The 20928-nt window shown below is 49.0% G+C and overlaps 3 protein-coding genes and 1 long non-coding RNA gene across 5 annotated transcripts in view; 2 read left to right on the forward strand and 2 right to left on the reverse strand.

Annotated features, from left to right (window-relative positions):
- Window positions 1–20928, reverse strand: part of LOC135388851 (hemicentin-1-like) — a 381823-nt gene that overhangs the window by 272414 nt on the left and 88481 nt on the right. The gene's annotated exons all lie outside the window — the stretch shown is intronic.
- On the reverse strand, window positions 6156–9080 carry LOC135388850 (uncharacterized). The gene is made up of 2 exons (XM_064618695.1): window positions 6696–9080; window positions 6156–6631 (listed from the first exon to the last, which is right to left on the reverse strand). The coding sequence occupies exons 1-2, from the start codon at window positions 9058–9060 to the stop codon at window positions 6612–6614; spliced, it is 2385 nt and encodes a 794-aa protein (XP_064474765.1). The 5' UTR covers window positions 9061–9080; the 3' UTR covers window positions 6156–6611.
- The window catches only part of LOC135388852 (uncharacterized), a 105453-nt gene continuing 92913 nt past the window's right edge, over window positions 8389–20928 (forward strand). Inside the window, exon 1 of the long non-coding RNA XR_010421521.1 lies at window positions 8389–8538. This is a non-coding gene — a long non-coding RNA (uncharacterized LOC135388852). The remainder of the gene's footprint in view (window positions 8539–20928) is intronic.
- LOC135388849 (uncharacterized) lies at window positions 14370–18623 on the forward strand. The gene is made up of 3 exons (XM_064618694.1): window positions 14370–14511; window positions 14571–18083; window positions 18148–18623. Coding segments are annotated over exons 1-3 (3534 nt in total). The 5' UTR covers window positions 14370–14510; the 3' UTR covers window positions 18168–18623.

Below are 20928 nucleotides of genomic sequence, written 5' to 3' on the forward strand. Positions count from 1 at the left end.
AACTTCAGAAAATTATGAAACTACTTGGAATACACACACACACACAGGCTTTTGCCACAGATTCAGGCCGTTTGCATTCGCGTCACACATTAATTAAGTTGATTTTGCTAATTGAACTCGAAAATTAGCCAAACAAAGGCACCGTTTTTCTTTATGAAATCGGAAGCCAATGGCCATAGCACACTATTCCAACCGAAATCACAGGTTTTTTCAGAAGATTTGTACAAAAACTTGACAGCTGCTGAATTTCTGCTTCGTTTCTTACACCGCGACTCTCCGTGATCGTGCCGGCAGCCATATGTCTGAAAGCGTCCAAGGAAAACCCAGGGAAAACCTTAGGCCGCACAGCCGGCACTGGGATTCGAACCCGGGTACCTCCCAGTCTCGATGGGACATGGCCAGCACGCTAACCACTGAGCCCATCCCAGCACGAGCTGGTATAACATAACGCGCGTTAAATGCATCACTTCGGCCCGTGGTGGTGGTGGTGGTGGTGGTGGGTGGTGAAAGGGCTCGCCGTTGACGGCCTAGCAGATGTGGGCAACGTCACGACTAACGCTCTGGGGGAATGTGCGCCTCCTGGGACGACTTCTAAGGGAACTGTGCCGACATATGTCTAACAGCGTCTGAGGAAAACCCACGAAAAACCCCATACAGCACGACCGGCACCGGGATTCGAACCCGGGTATCTCCCAGTCTTGACGTGGCATGGCCAGCACGCAAGCCACTCAGTCACCCGAGCTGGTCACGCGGAGCGAACGCGTGGGAGAGTGGTCAGTTACCAGCTCTTGTACCCCCCCCCCTTTTTTCCCCTCATCTTCTTCTTTCCTTTTCAGTCTCCTGATAGTGGTTGTGACAAATCTATTCAGATCTTCTTAAATGATTCTGATGAATGCGGACCATCTTACCTTTGCGAGGAAAGGACAATCATTTATTAAAACATCTCCCTCCTCTCTCTTTTATTCGTTACAAACAAACAAACAACAACATCACCTCCTTCCTCCTTGAGATTTTATGAACCCTTCAGACGCACGAGAAGGGAAAATGCTTTCAAATGCCACTGCACCGCGGTAATGAAATCCTCCCGCTTGCACTGCGTCAGGTTCCTACGCATAAACCGGATCGCTACGAGTGAAGTCGTTCTGCCCGGTCATAATACAAGCACAGAGTGGATTGGAACAAAAGATGTTCTCTACCCGGAGGGAGCTGATCTGCCGCGAAGGGATTATGCTTGACTGACTGCAAACAACATCCAGTGGAAGAAAGGAGAGTTAATGAACCTGATGAGGCCGTCTCTCTATCGGAAGTGACGTAACACAGCCAAAGCGGTCACAAAGAAGGCATTCACTGCTGTCCCTTCTCTGTGAATGCGACTTTTTTCTTTTCTTCTTTTTTTTTTCAGAACCCATTCGTTAGCGTTTAGCTTAGTGCTGGGTGTTAGTGTTTCAGAACTGGTTGGGTAGTGCTTATTAGACAAGCTGAGACTGCGTTTTCTGATAATGAGCCATATATTCTGTCTCTGTTTTATTGCGTAAAATATAGTTTATTAATAAAGGTTTATATTTCATATATTTCTAAAAATTATCTGTCTGTGAGTGAAAAAGAACTAAAAACCGTGTGTGTCTAGAAAAAAAAAACTGTCTCTATGAGTGACATACAGTCGTGGAAAAGGAGGGCAGAGGGATGGAATAGGAGGATAGGAATGAAGGAATAGGCCATTTGCAAAAGTTCCAGGGAGCAGCGCGCATGCCGGGAAATGCTGTGCAAAACGACAGCGACGGCGCATGCGCCAGTACGACGATGACGACGATCGGAGACGATAGCAAATCGCTGTCGTTTTGCACAGCATTTCCCGGCACGCCCTTCCAGAGCGCGCGCTGCTCCCTGGAACTTTTTCAAATGGCCTATTAGAGTACATCCGTTGGTGGACTCCCAACCCGTCACCTCTCAGTCTTTAGTGTGACGTGGAAGATGCTAACAACAAGCATTTTGCTGCATTCCGCTGTGGACGCGCATTCTAAGGTTCGTAACCTTTCGTGCAACGCACTAGCGCCTATAGCTACATACCTCAATTATATCGTCATTTTTCAAAAAAACGCAAGAGTTATTCGAAGCTTCCGAAGCAATTTTGAACGCAGCTTTGCTCTGCATCGATAAATTCCCACTAGTCTATCATTCGCGCGAGCAGTTGTTGCAAATATATTTGAGCTACTTTTTTTTTTTTTTTTTGTCTCGTTCCACTGGAGAACTTCATTATGTTATTTCATTCTGGCGTTGATTTTCTTTCACCGAAATCAAAGGAAGCTTCGCGCTGCATTAGCACGTTGAAAACTATAGCTCAAGGGTTCACTGGAGCGCGAGAGAAGAACGCATATAAAAAAAAGTTTAATGAAAAGTACAAAGGGGGACGTGATGAATGCTTGATAACGAAGGGATCTTTCAATAGAGCTAAGGAACCGTACAAAGCTGATGATCTCCAGGCAAAGAAAACGGTGGTAAAGTATATTATTTTGCCATAGGCGAAGGAAGAAGACACTTGGGGGTGGACTCATGGCTGCTCTTATTTTAGGCAAAGTTGCGGTGATTTATGAACGGATAACAATATGTTCAGTTTTCAGAAGTGGTGCGGGGCTCTGTGAAGAGCCCACGAGACCTGGAGGGATTTTCATGACTCGATAGATACGGAAGAGGCTTCAAGTTGGAAGATCGCATGCATGATAGGCTTGGCGTCTTTAAATTAGACGAAGAGCATCAGACAGAGAGAAACATATGAGGCAGATAAAAATCATGCGCTATGTTTCTTTGGTAACCTAGTCTCAGACCGGCGGGTGCTTTCTGCTATGCATATCGACATCGTTACGCATAATCGTATAAACAACAACAACAACAAATATAATGGGAAATTCGCCACGTATACAGGTCTGGCTTAAAAGTGCTAATATTCTACTCTGACCTTCGTATTCGTGTTTCGTTCTATAAACTGACTGGCAACGAAAATGGAGAATAACGCATCGCGTAAAATTACGTCACATTGCAGTTACATTCTTGTGAAGCATGCAAGAAAACAAAACAATGTTGGATTAAGAAAGAAAGAAAAAATATTCCCGAGGTCCACAAACAAACCAAAGATTTTGTCCTGCTCTCGATGATGATGAGAGAAATGAGTGTACGTAAGTCGGGTTGGCTATCTTAGTACACCTACACAGAGTTTGTTTGCTCTGCGGACAATCGAGCGATCACGTAGGTTACCGCAACTGCACTCCACGTATCTGGGGGGGGGGGGTTCAGTGCCGCAATTTAACATTCAGATGTTCTGCGTCAGACCTCAGTTATCGATTTTTCTTAGGGATATAATGTGAACCAGAGTGCGGCGCGGCTGAAAGTTCCAAGATTTAGTTTACTTTTCCACCCTAATCTATATCTATATGTCAGTTAGAGTGAGTAAGTTATCGTCGCGACTCACTCAATTGGTCAGGGATACCATAAAAATAATTGAGATAAATGGTTCAGCTTTTATGCATATCAGCAAAAAGTTAGACTGAATAAATGTAAAAAAAAAAAAAAAAAAACTACATCAGTAACTAACAAGTTATCATAGAACAAAGTCAAGGGGCACAGGCGAGCTGGTACATATTCCAAACGGACTGTTCAGCTGTTTTAGAGAACGTGTCCTTTGTTACCTGTCTCAAGGTTTTACCGTTTGGGTCATTTAGAACACACATTGTTAAAACTATACACAAGAGCAATCTAGGAAGGAAGATAAATGACAATATTGGGGCGATTTTATCTTCATTACAAATGAAAAGAGACTACTTGCCCATAATACTCCATGTTATCTCTCTCGATCGAGATGATAACGCTTCTGCTTTTGCCCAATCGACATTTTCGCGTTGTGTAAATATTTTAGAATACGTTTCGATTATTCCTCATTGATGATGATGATAATGATGATGGATAGAAGAAAGAAATAGGGTCTTTGTTAGAGCTCGTACAACACATTCTTTTGGCAAGGAGAAGAAGAGCGCGATAAGCTAACCGATTTCATCGCAATACAGACACATTCTTCTCCACGCCGCGATTTCTGGAACGTATTTGGAATGGATTTTGACGCCGTCTCATTGCCTCCGTGTGGGATGAAGTTTCGGAAGGAAATGCACGACATCTGACGACTTCAATTATCTGACGTCTTTCAATCTTTTGTGGATGTTTGCTTTAGTGAAGCTGCATCAGAATGCGGAATAGAAGCACAAATGTTCTTGCTTATTCGTCGCTCTGGAAATAGCACTCTTTTAACAAAAAAGTAATTGCGAAATATTTTTACGAGAGAATGACGTTTTCATGTACGGCTGTTTGCAAAGATTGTATTCAGATGTGTTGCTTTTGGCAGTAACGTCGAAAATGATATAGCTTCTTTCAAAACGCGCCGATGGAACAGGAGAAAAAGGCCAGTGCCTCACGGTCGATGAAACGCGGACATGAAAATGGGAAACGTTTATGTAGTACAAAAGAAACTATATTATTCTTTTTTTTATTTTTCTGTTATTTTGTTGAGCCTGTCTTTTCATTCACCTGGTTTCGTTCCTTCCTTTGAATTCGAACCTTCTCATGGCAACACAGCAAATACATCATGATGATGGTGATGATAACGACAAAGGGTGTTACACCGCTGCAGCAGCGCTGCCCTGTACTCTAAAACATAATTTCACCGCATAGCACCATTACTGTGAATGACAGGGTTACCGCTTGTGATTCAAAGAGAGAGGCAGGCCTACGCCTTTTTATGTCAATTTGGATCTATTATGATTGACACAAAAAGGCGTACGTTCCTATCTGTCTGCGAATCGGAAGCGATATTCCGATCATCCGTGCCAGTGGTTGGTGCTGAGCGTGCTATGCAGTGAAGTTCTGTTCTGCAGTGTCACGTCGAGACTGGGAAGTACCCGGGTTCGAATCCCGGTGCCGGCTGTGCTGTCTGGGGTTTTCCTGGGTTTTCCTCCGACCCTTTCAGACATATGTCGGTACAGTTCCCATAGAAGTCGGCCCAGGAAGCACATTCCCCCAGGGCGTCAGTCGTGACGTTGCCCACCTCTGTGAGGCCGACAACGGCGATACCTTTCACCAGCACAACCACCACCACCACCACCTGTATTAAGGGTGTACTCTTTCCCTGTCAGATATTACATGAATGATATAGGAATGAACATTATCGCAGAAAATCATAAGAAGAGTAGATGTTCGGTTCTTCTGATGTACACTCTAACAGCAGTAGTATAGATATAGACTGTATAATTTTCGAGCGGCATAAGAACCGAGCGGCATAAGAACCGAGCGGCATAAGAACCGAGCGGCACAAGAACCGAGCGCTATAACGGGCTCTTTTTTCTAATCCAAGATGGCCGATTCTAAGCCAACACAATCCAGTTCTAAGCCAACACAAGCCAAATCCAAAGCCATCTGATTGGCCACCATTAGCTCCGCCCACTTCACACGTTGATTGGCCCATGCTAAGCCTACTGATCTTTGATTGGTTGACCGTAGCTCCTTCATGCTAATTAATTGGCTCCGCCCCCACTTCACACGCTGATTGGCTCATGCTAAGCCTTGACTGAGCATTGGTTGGTTTACCGTAGCTCCACCCCTTCATGCTAATTACTTGGCTCCGCGCGCGCCCGTTGATTGGCCACCGCTACTGATCGCGCGCGCGTTGATTGGTTCACCATAGCTCCGCCCCCCGCCCGTTTATGTTCATTACTTGACTCCACCCCCAGCGGGCTTCACGCTGATTGGCCGGCGCGACCGCTGATTGGTCCAGGCGCGGCTGCAGCGACCCCTGCTGCGGCCCTATCTCAGATGTCCAAACTTACCCATCTGATTGGTCCATTCTAAGCCACTCTCCCAGCCCCCCCCCCCCCCCATCTGATTGGCCGCCGCCACTGCCTTCACCGGCACCCACCCGTTGCGGCCCTATCTCAGATGTTCAAACTTATACCGATTGGCTCGCCACCAGACGGCGCGCGGCGGCGGCGGCGGCGGCTTCAGATGGTTCTAACCTATCTCAGATAGCTCTATGAGATCGAACAGACAGGGAAAAAAATACCTTTCAACTAAAACCTATCTCAGATAGCTCTATGAGATCGAACAGACAGGGAAAAAAATACCTTTCAACGTTTATTGAGTACATGTTTGAGGAAAAGCATGGCAGTTTTGGAGAGGTTGATTCCCTTGATGCTGGGCATGGTTCCACGGAAGTGACGGATCATGTAGACGTCTCCGGGACAGCGGCTGAGAAAAATTTCGTCCTCCGTGAGTTGGCACTTCCGCGTGCACTGGATATCTTCGTAGCTGTCGCTCACGTCCAGCGAGTGAAGGCACGTACGCAACGATCCAGTAGCGTTCCTGTCCAGGTTAATGCCGGACCGCATAGGTACCACGTGCCACTCTCTGATGGCCAAGATGTCGCCGGGGCATTCGTGCGCGTACGTGTGCTTATCCTTCTCCAGCTTGATGCTCGCAGTGCAGTTGCCGGCGTCCAGCGCCAGTGCGCACGAGACGAGCGAGAAGAGAACGAGGTACCACATCCTTCCAGTGACGCAGGTCAAATGACGCTACTCCTACTCATCCTCTGCATTATCTGTGCGACGGAGGAAAGAATGCCGTGTGAAATCCCGCTATCTACGTCATCCACTCGAGCTTACCATATTCGCAGCTTCCGTACGGGTAGGAGTCCACGTTATTGTAGAGGTACCGTTTGTCGTCGTACGCCATCAGACTTCTTTTCACGTTTCGGATGGTGTACATGCACTGTTTCTTTCCCACTATTGACACCTGTTCGTGCGATACGCTGGCGTGCTTGAATAGGGTATCGCGGTACGTGTCATGGAGGAGGTGTTTGCGCACAATGTTCTTTTTGACCCCTTTAGCTCTTGCAATTTGTTTTCCCCCGGCTAATTTGATGGAATACATTTTGGCTTTCAGGCATATTACTTCCTCGATGGGTACGCTACCCGTTTCACTTTTGAACGCGCCAAGTCTACCGCGATTCCTCTCGCTGTACAGTGGATGATCACGATCGAAGGAAGACAAGTCTAAATGGTCGTCGGCGATCGCGCGTAACTGATCTTCGTAGTCCTTGCAGAATAGGCCGAGGATCAGAGAATCCGTGTCAAAGTAGCAGGTAATCACCGGACAAGTGAGCTTGCTCAGCAGGGTTTCATAATAGAACGAGTACATGGTTAACTTACTCAGTTCTAAAATCGTGAAGCCAATCTGCAGGGGGAAATCGCATCGCACTTTTCTCTTGCGCATTTCGTACATGACACAATCGGGGGACAAAATTTCCATTCGCGCGCATTCCGCCCGACTCCCGAGGCGACTCGCCGTCTCCTCATCGAAGGCTACTCGAATGTCTCGCATATTAAATTTATTTAGCAACGTACGCCCGAAGACCGCATTATTTGAGATTTTATAGAAATTTTTCTCGAACGTCGTGCTCGATGCGACGCGTCTGGCAACATTGTCCTCAATGTAGGGACGCAGGAATGGTGCCTGACGAAATTTTAGAATTCTGTGAATTTTCGTCACCCGCATGCCCAATCTACAATAGAGCGCGAGCAGCGCGTAATGAACGACGTACTCGACCTTGTCCTTGCACGTGAGCAGCAGCTTTTTGCTGTTCGCCGGCTGATACATTAACTCTTCGAGGAGCCCTCGCTGGAATGGTGAGAGCCATTCCTTCGGAACGACAGCCTTCTCGGGAGCCAGGGGGAAGTACCGCGTCAGCGCGTGGATAGATTTTGGATACTCCAAATCGCACACGTACACGTATCCCACGTCCGAATCTGTGGGATGACGCATAAAATCCACGGAGCTAAAATCCTCGACCCATTCGAAATCGCCGACTGGGAGGTGCTTTATCATACTGAATCCGTAAAGATTGTTGCAATCTATGTACGATATGTACACCTCCTCTTTATCGGGATCGTAGCCACTGCACAGCGGGTTGTTAGCCCGTAAATGACGCCTGCTCGCCTGACAGAGTCCACCTCTAACACCCGATTCGATGGTCCGGTACATGTCCTCGGCGATGATCAGCTCCAATTTTGCCCGCGTGTAATTTAGAGCGCATTGCCACGAATAGGATGCCAGCGAAACACAATGAAGCAATTCCAATCCGCGCGCGTCGTAGCACAGGCGCCGGAAGTGCTGCATTACGTCAGCATGTAACAGGGCATCCGTTTTCAGGTACAATGCATTATAATCCCTCAGATTCGAGCATCCAAAACGTTCAAATACGTGCAGCGCGTACTGATAGTCTTCGTCGCTTATATCCTCCCCCATCAGATCGTTTCGGAAGGCTGATTTTGCCGGCAGAGCCAATTCGTCGTAGACCGCGAACGAGCTAACGTGGCTGTACGGGAATACACCTTTACGAAGCAAAATTTCGTAGTCGTCTCCAAATACCTGCTTCAGGCATTGGAACGCCTCTGCGCCCCCCATGGATTTGACGGTTTCCACGAGCTCTCCCAGCGACGAATTTAGGTACTGCATGGTATCTCTGAATAGGAAGGTGCCAATTTCGAACGATCGGATTTTTTCCATGGAACTGGCCACGATGAAGGGAGCTCGCTTCCACCCGAGAAGGTGAAATTCCCGCAGTAGTCCGGCCAAATCGTAGGCCAGATTGTGCACCATGATGGGCAGTTTTTCCCGCGTCGTGCACGCTACGTTACAGGGGTTGCACAGCGTTGCGATGTAATTTGTCTCGCCAGCGGTACAACGCTTGGAATGGTCGTGGTGCCGGACACGGGATACATCTTGCGCGAACTCCCGCCCGCAGTACGCGCAGTGGGTGGCAGCTCTGTGCCGCGCTCGTTGCTCATCATTCAGCACCATTTCCGCGGGGCAGGCGTTCAGGGCGATCATCTCGTCCCGCATTTCCATCAAAGCTCTGACGCACTGCCTCGCAGAATCTTCACCGTGGTGCGTCCTGATGCGCATCACCTTCGAGTCGTGGGTGCGTACGAGCACGGCACAAAAGCTCGAGGTGACGTGACGCTGCATGCCAACACCACTGGGCGCGAGTACGCTCTCCTGCAGAGAACAATTAGGGAAAGAATAGCCAGGCATTTCACTAGTACGGGGAAGTTTAATTATATCAACGCGCTGCCGAAGATAGTGGCCGACTATAACGACTCGGTACACTCTGTCACGGGCGAAAAGCCGAAAAACGTGAACGCCGGAAATGAAGTAGCTCTGTTCAACAGATTGAATCGTAAGACGACCCCGCGCGAGAGCAAGTATAAATCAGGGGACCAGGTGCGGCTCGCGTTAGACCGCGGCGTGTTCGCCAAAGGCTACGATCAAAGGTGGACGGCCGAAGTGTTCGAGGTGTCGCGAACGAGAAAGACCGATCCGCCCGTAGTGTACGTGAAAGATTCGACGGGAAAAGAAATACTGGGATCATTCTACGAGCAGGAGCTGCAGCCAGTCCACCATCTTTCCTCGTACGATAAGCGACTCATATCCGCGGTGATTAGAAAGAAGAAAATTAACGGGGTATTGCACTACTTGGTTCGTTGGTTCGGATACGCCAAAGATCACGATTCTTGGGTGCCCGCCAACGATGTCAGAAAATGAATTTTACGTGTATCTGCTCTCGAACGCCAGCATGGACCTGTACCCGTCCAACACGCTGAATGACTTCACGATCGCGTTAGATAAGCCGCTACACCTGGATGATTCGTACGTCGTCGGTCTAGAGGGATTTTCCATTCCCAACAGCTTCCTGAACGTGAACCAAGCGCCTGATAACCTGATAACGCTATCAACGGAGAAGTGGCAAACAAAACAGCTCACGTTCGAAGACACGGACACGCTACTGAATAAAATATTCCCCGAATATGGGATAGAGTGGACTTACGAGGAAGATCACTACGTGTTTAAGCTACCGTCGCGCGTGCGCTCGGCGAAACTAATCGACAGACCGCTGCATCTCGCCTTTGGAATCGTCGACATCGATGGAGATCACCGGGAGGGCGGTAAAGTACGCGCCGTCCCAAACGTGTTACCGCTCGCGGAGGAAAGAGCCGTTATGATGCGAGTTCGCCGGGTGATAGTGATCAATAACGATCTAATTTTAGAACCCCGATCGCTCATTACCGACACATTCAACGAATTCTTCAGAGCGACGAACGATACAGAATCACGGGTGGAATACAAAGACAACACTTACTCGCTTTCTCTCCCGACGAATTTCAACTTGTCGACCGAGTTCCTGGACCTCATTCAGGTGAAGCACATCCACGTTGAAGGATCCCGAAAGCACATCACGTGTAATCCCATAGTGAAGACGTACCGCATCCACATAAACACTCGAGAGACGGAAAGTCGGCGCATTTCACTTCCACCGAATTACTACGAAACACCCGAAGCTCTCGTGAGCGCCATCCATGAGCGTCTGCAGCCGGAGGCTTCCCTCACGTACGATGCATGGGCGAGGAAGTGTTCGTTGAGCTTGCGGGAAAACGTGTCGCTTACATTATCCGATTACTTTGCGTACCTACTGGGTTTCGGCGCGAAAACCGTATTTACGGAAAACGATACGGGCGTCGACGAAGTGACCATAGATCTTCCCATTAACTGTATTATGATATACACGGATCTCGTCACGCCCTCCGTAGTGGGAAACGGGCGGCATCCGATACTGAAATTAATTCCATTCGTATACGATAGAACGAAAGAACAACTGAGTTTCAGCTTTCTACCCGTTCAGTATTTTAAGTTAGTGCAGCGCGAAATTTCCTCAATCACCGTCTCTATACGCGACGACACGGGTCGCAAGCTACCGCTACAAAATCGCGGTAGATCGACGCTGACGCTGCACTTTAAGCATGTACACTAAAGCGGTACCAATCTACGGATTTGGCGTTCCGACGGTATACAGGTCGCACCTGTACCAGAGGGGAGGCAATTTCTTTTCTCAGCTCGGGCGTTTCGCTATTCCACTCTTTAAACGCGTATCGCCCTACTTAAAAAAGACGGCTGTTGCGGCCGCTAAGCGCGTGGCCAAAAATCTGTCGGAGGGAGACTCTTTCCGAAGTGCGCTTAAAAGATCGGCGAAAGATACGGGCCGTGAAATTCTCCGCGACCTCGGAGGGGCTGGCGGGCGAAGAAAGAGGAGAAAACCGGACGTCTTCGACGGCATAAATCACGCTGGTTGCGCGGCCACAATTTAGTTGCGAGATGGACACGATTAACGTCGTACATCCCGACACTCCTCTGTTGGATAAGTCGGAAACACAGTTATTTTCCGTGCCGGGAACGCAGTGGCATATACTGAAGGGGGAATATGAGGTATTCTACCCGGTCGCTGACATATCCTCCGTCATAGAGTTCCAGCTTTCGAATTTGGGGCACCACTATCTCGATTTGAACTCCGCGTACATAGTGACGAAAGTCCGCATCGTACGTGACGATGGTTCGCTACCGGAAACACAGGCTGGCGATCGGACGACCTACGACGAGGTCTACCCCGTCAACGCGTTCGCCAGCTCGCTTTTCAAGAACGTAGCCGTCTTCTTGAATCAGACCATGATCACGAATAATGATTTGTATAGCTATAGAAGCTACTTGGATATTTTGCTTCACGCCAGCACCACGGAGCAAAATACCGTGCATAAAGCAGGTCTGTACACGCAAGAAGAAGCGCGTCAAACGGAAAACAACATTCGCGCTCGTGGACCGGCCGAACGATACAACCTCACACGCGGCGGCAAGACCATCGACCTGGTTTCCAAGATCAACTCGGACATTTTCCTGCAGCCTAAGCTACTCATATCGGGAGTGGAAATTAGGCTTGTTTTTTATCAAGGCTCCGACGCGTTCCGCATTATGAAGACCGATCAGGAGCAGCACGCGCATAAAGTGGAAATCATGAGTGCCACCTTGTACATAAAGAAAATCACCGTGTCTCCCAGCCTATTCCTCGGACACGAAACGGAATTGCAGAAGCGCAAGGCTCTCTACACACTGGCCGGAAGTGAATCGCGTATTCGTTCGCTACCAGTTGGCAACCTGGATGCATGCCTGGAAGATTTATTTCCTGAGAAGATACCGTCTAAGGTGGTGGTCGCATTCGTGCCCACCCTAGCCTACCAGGGAGCATTCAATCGGGACCCGTACCGATTCGTGAACTGCGACATTGAGTCGGCGACGCTCACCGTGAACGGGACGCAGCGAATAGACACGTTCGACTTCAGCAATAACCTGAACCACCGAAGCTACTTCAACCTCCTGGAGCAGCTGTGTGAGAAGCACGTCTCCTACGAATACGACCACTACGTTGGAAACAAGTTCCTACTGTACTACGACCTGGATCCGGATCAATCCTCCGTCCACCTGTCACCGATCAGGCGTGGAAACGTTCGTCTGCAGCTCAAGTTCCGACGTGCCTTAGCCGAACCCACAACCGTATTGATACTGTCCGAGAGTGTGCGAATTATGTCCATCGATAAGAACAGGAACGTCACACTGGATTAGCGATGTTCGAGCAAGATATCGAGAGACTCCTGAAGTACAACGACTACACTTCGGCACTCTTCCGCGGTGTATACGCTCGAGACGACCGTCTGCCCGCACTGGATAGACCGGGTATGATCGTGGTGAACACCGATCGGCGACAGCAAGCTGGGGAGCACTGGATTTTGTACGCGAAAATGAAGGATGACCTCATCTACTTTGATTCCTTCGGATTGCCGCCCATCGAACCCGAGCTGAAACGCCTCACCGTCGACGAATATAATGATGTCTGTATCCAAAGCCTGTATTCTCCAATGTGTGGTGTGTACTGTTGTATCGCGGCGACATTGTTGGCGAAAGGGAAATCACTGAAGAGCATTGTATCCCTGTTTTCCGATAATCTCGCCGCTAATGACCTAAAATCAATAAAGCTGCTAGAAAAGTTGTTTGTCGCTTAAAAACGCCTGGCGTCCTTTATTCTCTATAGCTCCCCACAAACTACACTTGCTTAGTCAATGAATACGCGCTATAGCTCCCTATCATATCATTCTATCAATAGAGCTTCCCATCATATCAGCCTATCTTCCTAATCCATCACAACAACGCAACATTTAAAATCAGAAATACATGTATTTTTATTTTTCCCGCTGATTACATATGGGACGCGGACTTTCGTCGCGGTCACTTCTTCTTCGCGTGAGTAAAGATGATGTCGGGCGATGCGGCTCTTTTACCATCCCCGAATCTCTCCTTCTTCTCTAGTTTCAGATCTGGTAATTCTCGCATTTCTTGCAAATCTTCATCCGTGAGTCGCCTAAAACGACTGGGTAGGTACACCTTCACGCGTTTATCGTTGTTCATCAGGAGTTCCACGTACACGGACTCCCCATAGATAGTGTCCACTTTGCGTAAGTCCAACACGTCGAGCTTTTCGTTGTTTGGAACAATGCTCATTTTCTGAATGTCTCCATCACCGGGTTTCTTTAGTTTATCCAGCTTCTCGACAATAGATGACATATCTCTCAGTGCAAGTTTCTACGCACGCCAAATGAACTGAAAATGAGGACGACTATTACCTAACTTTCCTCATCTTGAAGACAATAGTGAAACATACCTTTCTCGTTGTGCGCTTCACGAGGAGTCGACCGACGGCTTCACAGACCTCAAATGAGTTGTATATATCGCGACTTTTATATAAAGCACCTCCGGAGGAGCGCAAGGGTGGTGCGATTCTGTTTACACAATCACACGGGAACAGCATGTGATATATGATGCGCGCGCGAAGGACATTTGGAAACTGCATAAGCGAACCCTTTTGTTTTTGGCGCTTGTTTCGGCGATGAGTTGGTTGGCTCATAGGGATATTTTCCTTCAGATAGACTTGTCTCATCAAGCACAACAGTTTACTTTTGGTTTTAATACGCGTGGCCTCGGAAAACATGATTTACGTGGTGACCCAGTTTCTCGTTACATCACCTTGACGCAACATTTTTTTCACTAGGGCCCGCCACGATGGGTGGAAGTGCGTTTTTGATATTAAACAGATGGCACCGTCGTGTTGGGGCTTGTCTCAAGGTGACCCAATTTCTCGTTACATTACCTTGACGCAACTTCCCCGAGAATAAAACAAAGCTCACCGTTCTATAGTATAAACTCATTTTGACCATGAAGCGCATTTTGATATAAAACAGGCGACCCCAACGTGTTGGAACATGCAACCGACTCAAGGTGACCCAATTTCTCGGAGAAGACCTATTTACATTACCTTGACGCAACATTTTCTTCGACGGTGAATGCTCACCATTGCGGCCGCGCGCGCGTTCTGATATTAAACAGATGGCCCCCAACGCGGCCTCATCCTCGAGGTGCCACATGATTTACGACCGCGTGGAAACAAGCGAGCCCCGACGTGTTGGCGCATGTAGCGTGGATGCCGGTTTATAAGCCGCGCGATCGCCTCAGGGGGGGAACAGTCTGCTTTCACTCGCTTCACAAGTAAGTTATTCCCTCCTTTACTTGTTGCACGTTTCTTACTGATGCGCGTTTATTTTCAGTGCCTCGGTGTGTGTTCTGCTTTTTTGATCCTCACGATATCGAGGATGAATCGGACGACGACGACGATTCTCGGGACGGCGCACCTCCTACACTGTCTGCTCACGTGATGCGATCGCACCCCGACGTGGATACATCCTTCCTGCCCTTCTTCCAGACTGACGCCGCATTTAGAGGTATCGTCAAAAGATTCACGCTATTGGCATCTGTTCACGATCAGGGAGTAGAGGATTTACGACAATATTTAATGAGTCACTTTCACGATATGCTCGCCATATTGAGAGCGCAAAGAATACCCTTTAGGTTTTGCATTTGTTCCGATGTCTTAATGGTGAAGGAAACTCGGGGGGAGATAACCGCGCACATAGCCCACTTTATGGCGTTTGCTCGCGAAGTCCACAGCGACGGAGCCGTCGCGAATACCCTAATGGACGCGATTCAGGAGTCCACGGGACGCGTAGAAAATTATCAGCGGGAAGGGAGCGGGTTCGTGTCCACCGACGTCCAAAAGGTTCAAATATGCATTTCCGCGGTGAAAACTAAAAAATTCGGATGCAAAGGGGCACTTCCCGATCATTTGGCTAAACGCAGGAACGTGCTGACGAATATTCATTTACCGGCACATAAGGAGGGTGAGTGTTTTAAATACAATACGCTTGCCCTCCTGCACCCGCAGGAAAGTAATTCGTGGAAAAAATGTGAAAACTATGCCGCGGAGTACTGGTGGCCTAGTCGCTTCCCCGTTTCCTACTCTGATCTGGACGAATTCGAAGATAAAAACAAGATATCCGTGTACGTATACGAGTACGTCGATCAGGGAGTGCACGTGTCGCGATCCCCAAAACTCGAGTATGAAAAGAAAATTCACTTATTGGCTGTAGATGAACATTTTTTCGGAATCAAGTCTCTCGAGCGCTTACTGATGAGAGACAACAGGCGTTTCGTATGCGAGCGTTGCACGCGCTCTTTTAACAAGGAAGAGAGCATGGCGAAACATCGTCGCCTGTGCGCGGACGTAAACGAAATCATATTGGAATTTTGCGAACCGGGCAAAAACTTTGTAGAGTTTACTAAAATACAGTACAAGCAGCAGTACAACTACGTCGTCGCGTTGGACACGGAGAGCGTACTCGCGCCCAGTGGTGTTGGCATGCAGCGTCACGTCACCTCGAGCTTTTGTGCCGTGCTCGTACGCACCCACGACTCGAAGGTGATGCGCATCAGGACGCACCACGGTGAAGATTCTGCGAGGCAGTGCGTCAGAGCTTTGATGGAAATGCGGGACGAGATGATCGCCCTGAACGCCTGCCCCGCGGAAATGGTGCTGAATGATGAGCAACGAGCGCGGCACAGAGCTGCCACCCACTGCGCGTACTGCGGGCGGGAGTTCGCGCAAGATGTATCCCGTGTCCGGCACCACGACCATTCCAAGCGTTGTACCGCTGGCGAGACAAATTACATCGCAACGCTGTGCAACCCCTGTAACGTAGCGTGCACGACGCGGGAAAAACTGCCCATCATGGTGCACAATCTGGCCTACGATTTGGCCGGACTACTGCGGGAATTTCACCTTCTCGGGTGGAAGCGAGCTCCCTTCATCGTGGCCAGTTCCATGGAAAAAATCCGATCGTTCGAAATTGGCACCTTCCTATTCAGAGATACCATGCAGTACCTAAATTCGTCGCTGGGAGAGCTCGTGGAAACCGTCAAATCCATGGGGGGCGCAGAGGCGTTCCAATGCCTGAAGCAGGTATTTGGAGACGACTACGAAATTTTGCTTCGTAAAGGTGTATTCCCGTACAGCCACGTTAGCTCGTTCGCGGTCTACGACGAATTGGCTCTGCCGGCAAAATCAGCCTTCCGAAACGATCTGATGGGGGAGGATATAAGCGACGAAGACTATCAGTACGCGCTGCACGTATTTGAACGTTTTGGATGCTCGAATCTGAGGGATTATAATGCATTGTACCTGAAAACGGATGCCCTGTTACATGCTGACGTAATGCAGCACTTCCGGCGCCTGTGCTACGACGCGCGCGGATTGGAATTGCTTCATTGTGTTTCGCTGGCATCCTATTCGTGGCAATGCGCTCTAAATTACACGCGGGCAAAATTGGAGCTGATCATCGCCGAGGACATGTACCGGACCATCGAATCGGGTGTTAGAGGTGGACTCTGTCAGGCGAGCAGGCGTCATTTACGGGCTAACAACCCGCTGTGCAGTGGCTACGATCCCGATAAAGAGGAGGTGTACATATCGTACATAGATTGCAACAATCTTTACGGATTCAGTATGATAAAGCACCTCCCAGTCGGCGATTTCGAATGGGTCGAGGATTTTAGCTCCGTGGATTTTATGCGTCATCCCACAGATTCGGACGTGGGATACGTGTACGTGTGCGATTTGGAGTATCCAAAATCTATCCACGCGCTGACGCGGTACTTCCCCCTGGCTCCCGAGAAGGCTGTCGTTCCGAAGGAATGGCTCTCACCATTCCAGCGAGGGCTCCTCGAAGAGTTAATGTATCAGCCGGCGAACAGCAAAAAGCTGCTGCTCACGTGCAAGGACAAGGTCGAGTACGTCGTTCATTACGCGCTGCTCGCGCTCTATTGTAGATTGGGCATGCGGGTGACGAAAATTCACAGAATTCTAAAATTTCGTCAGGCACCATTCCTGCGTCCCTACATTGAGGACAATGTTGCCAGACGCGTCGCATCGAGCACGACGTTCGAGAAAAATTTCTATAAAATCTCAAATAATGCGGTCTTCGGGCGTACGTTGCTAAATAAATTTAATATGCGAGACATTCGAGTAGCCTTCGATGAGGAGACGGCGAGTCGCCTCGGGAGTCGGGCGGAATGCGCGCGAATGGAAATTTTGTCCCCCGATTGTGTCATGTACGAAATGCGCAAGAGAAAAGTGCGATGCGATTTCCCCCTGCAGATTGGCTTCACGATTTTAGAACTGAGTAAGTTAACCATGTACTCGTTCTATTATGAAACCCTGCTGAGCAAGCTCACTTGTCCGGTGATTACCTGCTACTTTGACACGGATTCTCTGATCCTCGGCCTATTCTGCAAGGACTACGAAGATCAGTTACGCGCGATCGCCGACGACCATTTAGACTTGTCTTCCTTCGATCGTGATCATCCACTGTACAGCGAGAGGAATCGCGGTAGACTTGGCGCGTTCAAAAGTGAAACGGGTAGCGTACCCATCGAGGAAGTAATATGCCTGAAAGCCAAAATGTATTCCATCAAATTAGCCGGGGGAAAACAAATTGCAAGAGCTAAAGGGGTCAAAAAGAACATTGTGCGCAAACACCTCCTCCATGACACGTACCGCGATACCCTATTCAAGCACGCCAGCGTATCGCACGAACAGGTGTCAATAGTGGGAAAGAAACAGTGCATGTACACCATCCGAAACGTGAAAAGAAGTCTGATGGCGTACGACGACAAACGGTACCTCTACAATAACGTGGACTCCTACCCGTACGGAAGCTGCGAATATGGTAAGCTCGAGTGGATGACGTAGATAGCGGGATTTCACACGGCATTCTTTCCTCCGTCGCACAGATAATGCAGAGGATGAGTAGGAGTAGCGTCATTTGACCTGCGTCACTGGAAGGATGTGGTACCTCGTTCTCTTCTCGCTCGTCTCGTGCGCACTGGCGCTGGACGCCGGCAACTGCACTGCGAGCATCAAGCTGGAGAAGGATAAGCACACGTACGCGCACGAATGCCCCGGCGACATCTTGGCCATCAGAGAGTGGCACGTGGTACCTATGCGGTCCGGCATTAACCTGGACAGGAACGCTACTGGATCGTTGCGTACGTGCCTTCACTCGCTGGACGTGAGCGACAGCTACGAAGATATCCAGTGCACGCGGAAGTGCCAACTCACGGAGGACGAAATTTTTCTCAGCCGCTGTCCCGGAGACGTCTACATGATCCGTCACTTCCGTGGAACCATGCCCAGCATCAAGGGAATCAACCTCTCCAAAACTGCCATGCTTTTCCTCAAACATGTACTCAATAAACGTTGAAAGGTATTTTTTTCCCTGTCTGTTCGATCTCATAGAGCTATCTGAGATAGGTTTTAGTTGAAAGGTATTTTTTTCCCTGTCTGTTCGATCTCATAGAGCTATCTGAGATAGGTTAGAACCATCTGAAGCCGCCGCCGCCGCCGCCGCGCGCCGTCTGGTGGCGAGCCAATCGGTATAAGTTTGAACATCTGAGATAGGGCCGCAACGGGTGGGTGCCGGTGAAGGCAGTGGCGGCGGCCAATCAGATGGGGGGGGGGGGGGGGGCTGGGAGAGTGGCTTAGAATGGACCAATCAGATGGGTAAGTTTGGACATCTGAGATAGGGCCGCAGCAGGGGTCGCTGCAGCCGCGCCTGGACCAATCAGCGGTCGCGCCGGCCAATCAGCGTGAAGCCCGCTGGGGGTGGAGTCAAGTAATGAACATAAACGGGCGGGGGGCGGAGCTATGGTGAACCAATCAACGCGCGCGCGATCAGTAGCGGTGGCCAATCAACGGGCGCGCGCGGAGCCAAGTAATTAGCATGAAGGGGTGGAGCTACGGTAAACCAACCAATGCTCAGTCAAGGCTTAGCATGAGCCAATCAGCGTGTGAAGTGGGGGCGGAGCCAATTAATTAGCATGAAGGAGCTACGGTCAACCAATCAAAGATCAGTAGGCTTAGCATGGGCCAATCAACGTGTGAAGTGGGCGGAGCTAATGGTGGCCAATCAGATGGCTTTGGATTTGGCTTGTGTTGGCTTAGAACTGGATTGTGTTGGCTTAGAATCGGCCATCTTGGATTAGAAAAAAGAGCCCGTTATAGCGCTCGGTTCTTGTGCCGCTCGGTTCTTATGCCGCTCGGTTCTTATGCCGCTCGGTTCTTATGCCGCTCGAAAATTATACAGTCTATATCTATACTACTAACAGCACATGGTGCTTCTGAAAGAGCTCGCCGTTATCAGCCTCACAGAGGTGGGCGACGGGACGACTCTTTAAGATCAAGTGGGTGGCATGCTTCACCTATCATTTGTGCGCGTCTGTTCGTGTGCTCCATCCCATGGATTCCCATCTCACTCACATAAACACCCACAGCTGCTGCGAGGAAACTCCTCATGTTAATATGTATCTGTTGCTTTTTTTTTAAACTAACCTGACCTGACCTGAACATAAAAAGAACAAAAAATGGGTCGAGTGTTGTGCCTAAATAAAGCGTCCTGGAGTAGCCAGTCCCGAGTAGTTTGGGACTAATATCTCCATTTTCTTTTCTTTTACCAGTTAATCAATCAATCAGTCAGTTTAAAAATGATGACCTTTCCTCTGACTGCGGTTACTTATAGACACACACACACACTCAAAATATCGCACAGTCGGAATGAGTCCGTACACCAACGCACGCGCGTTCCTTTCAAATCCCAGAATACTCTCAAGCCTCGCGTACTAGATCGAGTAGTATACGTTAACCATTCGCTACGCTAACCATTCCTTGCGATTTCTCGTCGCTTTCACGCGATCATTATCTGTCTTCCCTCTTTTCTGTCATCTTAACAGCCTTTCTGCGGCCGGAGCAATTAATCACCATTCGATGTAATTATTCCCGAGTACCTGACAAATTGTGTTAGAAGGGACGTTTCTCTTTTGCTTTTGTTAGGCGCTGCCCTTGGGTTCTGCCGCGTCAGCTCCCTGAACAGCATGTTCGCGGCCTTGTTATGCGCGTTCTTATTAAACGCTGCTGCTGAGATTGATCAGTAATCAAATTAATTACGGCTTGTGCAAGAATGCGGGAAAACAACGACTCGGAGCAGCTGACCAGACTTTGCCGCTTTTGTGCAGCTTGCGTTTCAGGAATCGATGAGACCGCCGTTTTCAACATTTTTTTCGAGACCGAGGAAACGCATTTCAAGTTAAGAATGATGGTAACGGCGTAGCAGCTAGTAATGACAGTAATGAGCGCGGCTAATTAGTAACTTAAGTAGACGCGAGGAAGGTACTAAGAATTCGCGCCCAATCGTTTCTCTGCGCCATCGTCGTACACAGCGGCTCTCGTAGATTAGATTAGATTAGATAAGAAATGGAAACGTAGGTCGTATGGGCGTAGCGTCTCTCATAATCACGACTTACATATACAGATGAAAGCGCTTTGCAGTTTCAAACATGGAGACAAAACATGGAGAGGTCAAAGTACACGTTATTATCTCCCTTTCTCCCTTTCTCTCTCTTCCCCCTACTTCTGGAAGAAACATGTAGAAAAACAGCTGCCGAAAATCATTCGGGCACCTCTCACTTCCTTCCTCCCCACCCCTTCCCTTCTTCCTTACCCACTTCCCCTCAAGCTTT

This window comes from Ornithodoros turicata, chromosome 3 (genome assembly GCF_037126465.1).
Source record: "Ornithodoros turicata isolate Travis chromosome 3, ASM3712646v1, whole genome shotgun sequence".
NCBI lineage: Eukaryota > Metazoa > Arthropoda > Arachnida > Ixodida > Argasidae > Ornithodoros > Ornithodoros turicata.

Excerpts from the sequence above, each read along its gene's own strand:
- LOC135388850 (XM_064618695.1), bottom strand. The coding sequence starts at position 9,060 with ATGCAGCGTCACGTCACCTCGAGCTTTTGTGCCGTGCTCGTACGCACC. Across the intron at positions 6,632-6,695 it reads GTACGGAAGCTGCGAATATG|ATAATGCAGAGGATGAGTAG; the intron begins GTAAGCTCGAGT and ends TCCGTCGCACAG.
- LOC135388849 (XM_064618694.1), top strand. Across the intron at positions 18,084-18,147 it reads GTACGGAAGCTGCGAATATG|ATAATGCAGAGGATGAGTAG; the intron begins GTAAGCTCGAGT and ends TCCGTCGCACAG.